Source organism: Mesocricetus auratus, unplaced genomic scaffold, assembly GCF_017639785.1.
Source record: "Mesocricetus auratus isolate SY011 unplaced genomic scaffold, BCM_Maur_2.0 Super-Scaffold_100707, whole genome shotgun sequence".
In the NCBI taxonomy this organism is placed as follows: Eukaryota; Metazoa; Chordata; class Mammalia; order Rodentia; family Cricetidae; genus Mesocricetus; species Mesocricetus auratus.
The window spans coordinates 15,149,049-15,157,151 of NW_024429269.1; the positions used below are offsets into that span (position 1 = coordinate 15,149,049).

Genomic DNA, 8,103 nt, shown 5'->3' on the forward strand with positions numbered 1-8,103 from the left:
TAATGTCCAGTGAGAATCTATTTTGTTCATAGAATTGTTGTCAAAATAAATTTATAGGCACATGAGATGCAGCAAACAGGATCTAGATAACTGCTTTTCTACAGAATGATTGAGATCCAGGTGATCTCTGAATCATCACCCCTACTCCTTGCTTTGTGAGTGGATTGCCTTTTGTTCTTATATCTCATCTCAGATCTTCAAACCTCTAGGCACCTTATTAAAAGTAATTGCAAGGAATCCTGCAGTGCCCCCTAGTGGACTGAAAGCACCAACAAAGGTGACTTCAGGCCATCTCCACAGTCATTTCCTGGTGAAGGAAATGGAGGTGGTCAGAGGACAAGGCTATCTAGATGGAGTTCTCAGAAGAAGAAATAAAAAGGCTAAAAGATAAATCTCAAAATTGTTCATCATCTTTAGCAATTAGGAAAGTGCAAATTATAACAACTTTAGCATTTCATTTCCCTCCATTCAGGGTATATAAAATTAATCAAACAACTGAAACAATGTTGGGGTTGGTTGTGGGGGGAAGGAACCTGCATTCACTGTTGGGGGGCAATGAAAACTGATGGAGGCGCTCTGGGAATCAGTGTGCAGAATCTTAAAGAACTAAAGATGAACCTACCACACCACCCAGCTGTGCCGCTTCTTTTTCTCTGTCCAAAGAACTCTGCATCCCACTCCACAGATTCTTGTTTATTTCATTGATGCTCTACTCCCAGTCACCATGAAATGGAATTTCCTTATATCCCACATGGGATTTCTCTTATCTAGAGAAGCTTAAATGTCATCAAGAACCAGTTTATCTGTGCAAAAGGCACCATCACACTTCAAGTCCTGTCTTTCATCTCAAAGGAAAGCTGATGACTGCCACATAAACAAGGGAGTGCTGTGAAATAGGCCATAAAATTGACAAAAACTCAGGTCCATGTGATTTCACTGATTTTCCACATTTTCCAGGTCCATTCCCCCACCCTTGTGAACTATCCCCCAAAAGAAGGTGGAAAACAAGAAAAAATTAACCAAGTTCAGTTTGTGTTGTCCATATGCTCACTGGAGTATGGTCAAACACCCAGTAGCATGCCCTTCCCAAAATAAAAACTGAGCTTTTCCTCATCTGCATCTCCCCCAGCCAACCAGAAGCCATAACTGTGAAGAGCTGCACTTTAACATCCCCATCACACTTTCCTTCAATGACTGCCTGTCTAGACTGTTGCTTTGAGGAAACTGTAGGAAGTGGGGAGGTGACACAGAAGTCTTCTATGTCTCTCATTTTTCAACTGTGAGGCTGTAGTCATCAATACTACTGCAAAAAAAGATTCCTTGCTCTTTACAGTCAGCAGCAATACTGACCATAGCTATCTGCATGGCCTCTAGTGGGAGCACAAACTTTGGACATCCACATGGCCTCCTGTAGGAACATGGACCACAGATATCAAAATGGCATCAGGTGACAAGACTGCAGGCATCCATTTGTCTGTGATAAGGGACGTCCTTGTCCTCTCGTGCTATGGAAGGGTGCACAATAATAGTCTCTTGGTTTTGGTCAATTATTATAGCTCAGAAAAAGAAAAAACCAGTAATCTCTGTGAATCTCTTCTGCACTACACATATTATTGTGTTTGCCAATAACATGACTACTCTACCATTTCTCTGAGTTATGCCATCAGGATGCAACCTAGAAGGACTAGGCAGTATGTTAGATAGGGTTACTATCGCTGTAATGAAACAGCATGACCAAAGCAGTTTGGAAAGGAAAGGGTTTATCTGGCTTACACTCCAGTACTGTAGTCCATTATTGAAGGAAGGCAGGACAGGAATTCAAGCAGGGCAACAACCTGGAGGCAGGACCTGATGAAGAGGCCATGGAGGGATTCTGCTTACTGACTTGCTCCTCATGACTTGTTCAGCCTGTTTTCTTACAGAACCCATATCCCCCAGCCCAAGAATGGGAGCCCCCAGAATTGTGCTGCCCCACCCTGTCAATCACTAATTAAGAAAGTGCCCTACAGCCAGAACTTATGAAGACGGTTTCTCCATTGAGGTTCCCTCCCTTCACATAGCTCTGGCTTGTGTCAAGTTGACATAAAACTAGCTAGCACAGGCAGTATCTCCTTTTGAGACAGTAGAATATCCACTCACTACTTCTGTTGAGGCAGGAAAATCACAAAGATCAGAGTTCTACTCAACTGTAAAGAAAATGAAAACATAAAATTTGCAGGTAAATGAACAGAAACCAAAACTATTATACTGAGTGAGGTAATCCTGGTCCAGAGAGAAGAACATCACATGCTCTGTCTAATTTGTGGTCCCTGGCCTGAATCTTCAGATGTGAGTACACAGCCTCCAGTCTAAAAGGTGCCATTGTGAGAAATGGAAGGAGTCCTGGAAAGATGCACAGTAGGACACAGTGCTACAAAGGGGAATTTTGAAACGGAAAATAATATTTAACTTGAAAGACCAAATGAAGGAAAATACCAAAGGGGGTACTAAGGGTGTCAGAAAAAGCTTGTTCTGTTTGAGGGGCCCCTGACGTGGGACCAGGATCTGTCCTTACAGAATGAATTTTCTTTTTGGTGCCCATTCCCTATGGTGGGATGCCTTGCTCAGTCTTGATGCAAACGAGAGGGGCTTGGTCCTGCATCAACCTAGTAGCCAGGCTTTGTTGACTCCCCATGGGAGGGGGTACCCTTTTCTGAGGAGTCCAGGGGGGTGACTTAGGCTGGAGGTGGAGAAAGAGCAAGAGGAAAGGAGGGAGGGGAGGGGAACTGTGGTTTCTATGCAAAAAATGTGATCAACTAAATAAAACCTGCAAAACGAATGTCAGCTGAAATGTCAGCATAGATATGGAAAATCCATTAGGTCCCAACTCCTAGATGACTGATGAGAGGGAAAAAGAATCAACTTTCCCCAGAGATAAGACTTCTGATAGTTTATCCAATCCCAAGAGATCACCCTAAACACATGCACGTAAGAGTAACACGAAATGGACTCAGGTGGATGTATTTGTGTGAGTGTATGAAACTCTAATTAAAGAAGGGGACATGAGTTTGAAATGGAAAAGAAAATGAGGGAGGAGTTAAAGAAAGAGGTGATGGAGAAATAATACGAGTACTGTACACATGTATGAAATTCTCAAAAACATTTAAATTAGAAATAAATAATTGCTCTTTGTAAAAGGTTAACATATGAAAGAAGAAAGACTGGATGGCTTCCTTACCTGAATTTCACCTAAGGAACTTGGATTGTTCAAAAACAGAGGCAATATGCATGGTAAAGATGGATTTTCTATGTGTCTTGTGAAGAGCTGTACACAATGTGGCCAGATGTGTGATGGACACTCTCCTCAACTCATTAGCACACACCCATTCTTAGGAGTGTTTTCCTTCTTAATAAGCTACTTCTATTTCCATTTTAAGTATTATTTCTGGTGCAAGCCTTTTTTCCTGGGACACAGGAGTGTGGTACTGGCTGCCCTCTGCATACAGATCCATGGCTCAGGGCTTCTAAGCAAATTTCATTGACATTCTCAGTTTTCTTGCTGTTTCTCTGACCTCTTTGGTGAACTGAAAACACTAATATTTTTTCCACCTAATGGTGGCTACCTGAATTTTCTGCTTTCCTATATTGTAGTTTTTACCTCGAAAATCTATTAAAATTGTTCTTAAGTTTTCTTTTCAGCTTGTTTTGAAACTGTCTTTCTAATGAGGCTAATATCCCCCAAAGGGAAACTCAGTTTCTTAGAACAGTGTTGCAAAGACTGCTCTGTCCCCTATGCTATCTTGAAGCCTCCAGGAGCAGGTTTTGGTGCTGGCTGCAAGTGTCTGTGGAGCATGGTGCACCCACCACACAGATGTAGGTGGCTGTATCCTCGAGCTGAGTAGCTTTGATGTGCAGGGTGCTGTGCTGAGTATCTGTATTCAGAGTTGCTGAGTATCTTCCATTTGACTTTCTGTTCTCTTTTCGAGTCATGACTGCCAGGGACACAAGACTTCTGCCTGTGTCTTGTCTGTACCACCTTAAGTTGTTAGCAGGGCTCACATTGTAATTGCATTGAAGGATACAGTTCTCTCCCTGCAGGACAGCCAGGGCCTGGGGACTCTGCTCCACTTGGGTCTTGCCAGCAGCCCCTGTTCAGAAAACAATATGAAATTGTAGAAATCAATCATCCACACTTGTAGATTGTATTCTTTACTGTCCACAAGGATCTCGGGTGACTAGGAATAGGATGAGTTTGCTCTCTCCACGTATTCCAGGGAATCATGTCTTTCCCCCAGATCCTAAGAAAATGTTCTTTGACTTCCTGTGGCTCCCTGGCTAAAACCTCCACTAACTTACACTGAAAGTACAGCCACAAAACAACCAGGCAGGCACTCCAGTGCTTCTCCATTGTGGTTCTGCAGAAGTCTGACCCAAAGCAGCTGTCTATTTCATCAGCTCTTTCTTGTAACATAAGGGAACTCTCAGGAAGTACAGCCAGCCAATCATAGACCTGAGGCCCTCATCAGCTCCTGGAGACAGGACCAATGCAAGCACTGCCATCCTGGGGTCAGAGCTGCACTCGCTCAAACCTTTGAGTAAACTTCTGTGGTCCCGTTTCACTGCTGGCCATGTGAGGCACGATGAAGATTCTAATGTAACCATAATAGCATGGTACACTTTGCCAGCTTAAAGTAACAGACAAGGCAAAGCTCTGTCATAAGACAGATTTCAGGAAGAGCTAAATAAAATATGTTCCAGATTTCTTTTTCATTGTGCTACTGCTGTTCATAGTCTTAATATTAAAGTTCTGATGAGCGCTGTCAATTTAAAAAATGTTAATGTTTTCAGCCAAGTCACTTCTAAAATAAATATGCTACTACTGTGTCTAATACTTGTGTTTTCACAAACTCAAACTATTCTTGCAAGTTCCAAGAAGCCAAATTGGACCCATCCAAACAGGTCAAATGCACTCTAAATATTATTCAACCTCTCCCTGGTCCCAAGATTCCCTTCCCTTATCTTGGGACCTCTCGGGAACTCCTCCGTCAACTTACAGTCTTCCCCACAAATACCAGGACCCAACAAAAAATCTTTTAAACCTAACTTTATCCTCTACTCTGCTAACATCTTGTCAGTTATACAGAGACACCAGAGAGTTCCACATAGCCTGGACTACAATGGAGCAACCAGCCACTCAGGGCATAGCAACACCCCAGCTTTCTCAAGTTCCCGCAAAGATGGTCGAAGGCCCCAGGTGAGCAGGAAGAAGTCTTAAGAACTCACCATCCTTATTCCTCAACTTGCCACGTCTAACACCCTCACCTCCTTTTAATAATAAATTAACGTGGGAATGAAAGGCTCAGGCATTACACTGGCCTGCCCTATTACCTAGCAGAATGCATTCTGGCCAGGCCAGAGTTCCATGAGAACCAGTCTGCACGCAGGTGCAAAGGACCCCTTTAAAGGACAAACCCCTACCCACTTAGGCTCTCTTGTCTTCTTCTCTCTCATCACTCTCTCTGTCTCTGTCTCTGTCTGTCTGTCTGTCTGTCTGTCTGTCTCTCTCTCTCTATCTATCTATCTATCTCTATCTCTATCTCATCCTCTCTCATCTTCCTTTCTCTCTCTGTCATGTCTGTCTTCCTCTTTTGGTCTCGCTATAATAAACTATGGTTAATATGCTCAATAAAAAGCACATGTTACAGTGTCAATTAGAATCTATTTCAGGACCTCAGTACAATTTTGGCTGTACATGGGTCATTAGATAGGACAGGTAATATTTAATATCCTCATTTGAAAGGAGATGACTAATGACTTTTCAATGAGTAGAAATGGTCCATGGTAGTAACAACTAGCCTGAACTTAGTCTGAACCTAAAATGTGAATTCCATTAGAATGTGAGTTTTCCCCTGTTCTGTTTGCTAGTATGTCACCAGTTTCAAAAGGTGAGTTTTGTCAGTAAATAGGTAAATTAAAATTCTGTTTAAAAATAAATATTTTTAATAATTCCTTGACAATTTCATGTTTGCATACACTATATTTTTGAGTGAATGTTAAATTCTGCTCTCATAGTAAGGGTAGGATTTTTAATCAGTCATTCATTGTTAGTTCAACAATACTGTCTAAGACCTGATGTTCTCAAATATGGTCATAGCAGATCAGCAATTCTCTGTGTGAATTACACTAATGGAAAATTTGAGTATCTGGCACAGGTACTGACAAGTGATAAGTGTTGAAGGTTTTGAAAATTCCTTTCTTAATGTTTCTTATTTCTCAGAGAAATTAAAGCCAATGAAAAAGTGAAAATTATTTGGGTAAGTGAAGATTTATGGTGCATCTGAGATCTAATGCATAGAGATGGGGAAAGCAAAAGAATGGAAACATAACTTGCCTGACAAATCAAAAGGAAACTAGAATAATCCATTCATACAGGACAAAACAGGTTTCCAGGAGAGAGTTACAGAGGTGAATACAGTGTGATCACTGGTTTTGTGACAGTGTAGCCAGTTCCCAGATAGTTAATCTAACAGTAATCTAAATCTCACTGTGAAATAGGTGGATTTCATGTGATCATTTGAAGGATTTAAGAGGAAAATGATAGTTGCTCATAGTGACTCATGGCATTAATGCCAACACCTGGAAGGCAGAGGAAGGTGTATCTTTGTGAGTTTGTGGCAAGCCTGATCTATAGAGAGTTCCAGGACATAGGACTACATAGAGAGACTCTCATCTCAAAAAAGGAAAAGAAAGGAGGAAGAAAGAAGGAAGGAAGGGGATAAAGAAAGGAAAGAAGGGAGAGAAAAATGATGAGTTTCTCCTCAAATAGAAGTAATTCTGTCTGATTTAACAAGGAAATGAGCTGTCTTCAGCACAATGAGTGTGCCTCCCTTTAGCTCTTCTCATTGCTGTGTGCAAGTAAGATCCTGCTGCTTCTCCTTCTTAATAATTCCTCAGACTTTCTAAGGGAAGGCTTGAAGCTTTCTGTCACCATTCCCATCAGACTCGGTTAGGTCACATTATGTAGATGTCTCATTCTCCATCACACTCATTATGTAAGGATAGACAAGGTTTAAATGTGGCTCAGTGGTGAATACCTTGCCTGGTATATACAAGGCTCTGGGTTGGTTCCCAACACTGCAGGAAAATAACATAAGATACAGTCGCAGAGACCTCTTCATTCTTCTAGTGGTTTGTGAAGTTATGTGGCCTGGCATGAGAACTTCTATAGGATTTTCGCCAACAGAGAAGTCTAAGGCCCCACACACAGGTTGCACTGAAGCCAGACTGGTTTCAGAGGCACGTGCTGCCTCTCAGCTTGTGTTCAGCTCCCCCTGCAGTTTCTGTCACTGTGTCACCCACAGCACAGTAGTACTCAGCCGAGTCTGACTCGTGGACCGAGGCTTTCTGCAAGTGGAAGGAGTTGAATCTTTATCATATGTAGCTTCAAAACCTCTGCTGCTTCCCTTCGTGCCAGTTGTGAGAACTTTCAGGAGGAGCTGCAGGCTTTCTCCAGGATGCCAAGCATACAGGGTTCGCTATTCTTGTGATTGAATATGTGCAATTTATTGTCAGGAACTTGCCTTCAGACATGGTCACTTGGCCTCCTGCTTGAGTCAAGGAGTCTCCATGTGTCATTCCTAGAGTGCAAGGAGAGCAGAGAGAGGGACAGTTCTGTGTCACCTTGAGGATAATACTCTTAGATAGCATAAGGCTAAAGACTTTGATGTTAAAATCACTTTCCTTACTGAGTATGAGGAGTACTGCAGACAGGAAACCTGGAGAAGAGTCCATCTTTAGTGTCATCTAGAAAATGGTCTTGATGCTTAGCATGAAGAAATCTTAATTCAGAGAAAGGGAAATGAGCCTGTGTCAGGAAACTGCACCCCCTGGTGGACAGGAACTAAACTGAGGATCGATGTTACCCTGTACTTTTTCCCAGATCTTAACAATAAAGTTTCTGTCAGTCTTTGGGACATTGTACATGTAAAGACAGCTTTCATCTTACCTATATTAGAATGGCCAACATCAATAAAATAAATAACAGAACATGTTGATTGGGAGGTGGGGAAAGGGAAATACCTCTTCATTGTTGATGGAAGTGCAAACTTTTATAGCCACCATGCA

General features: G+C 42.0%; 1 gene segment (V, D, J or C); it reads right to left on the reverse strand.

Annotated features, from left to right (window-relative positions):
* Positions 1-3,774: 3,774 nt before the first annotated feature.
* LOC110343817 lies at positions 3,775-4,387 on the reverse strand. The segment is given in 2 exon segments: positions 3,775-4,127; positions 4,336-4,387. Coding segments are annotated over 2 exon segments (405 nt in total).
* Positions 4,388-8,103: the final 3,716 nt, after the last annotated feature.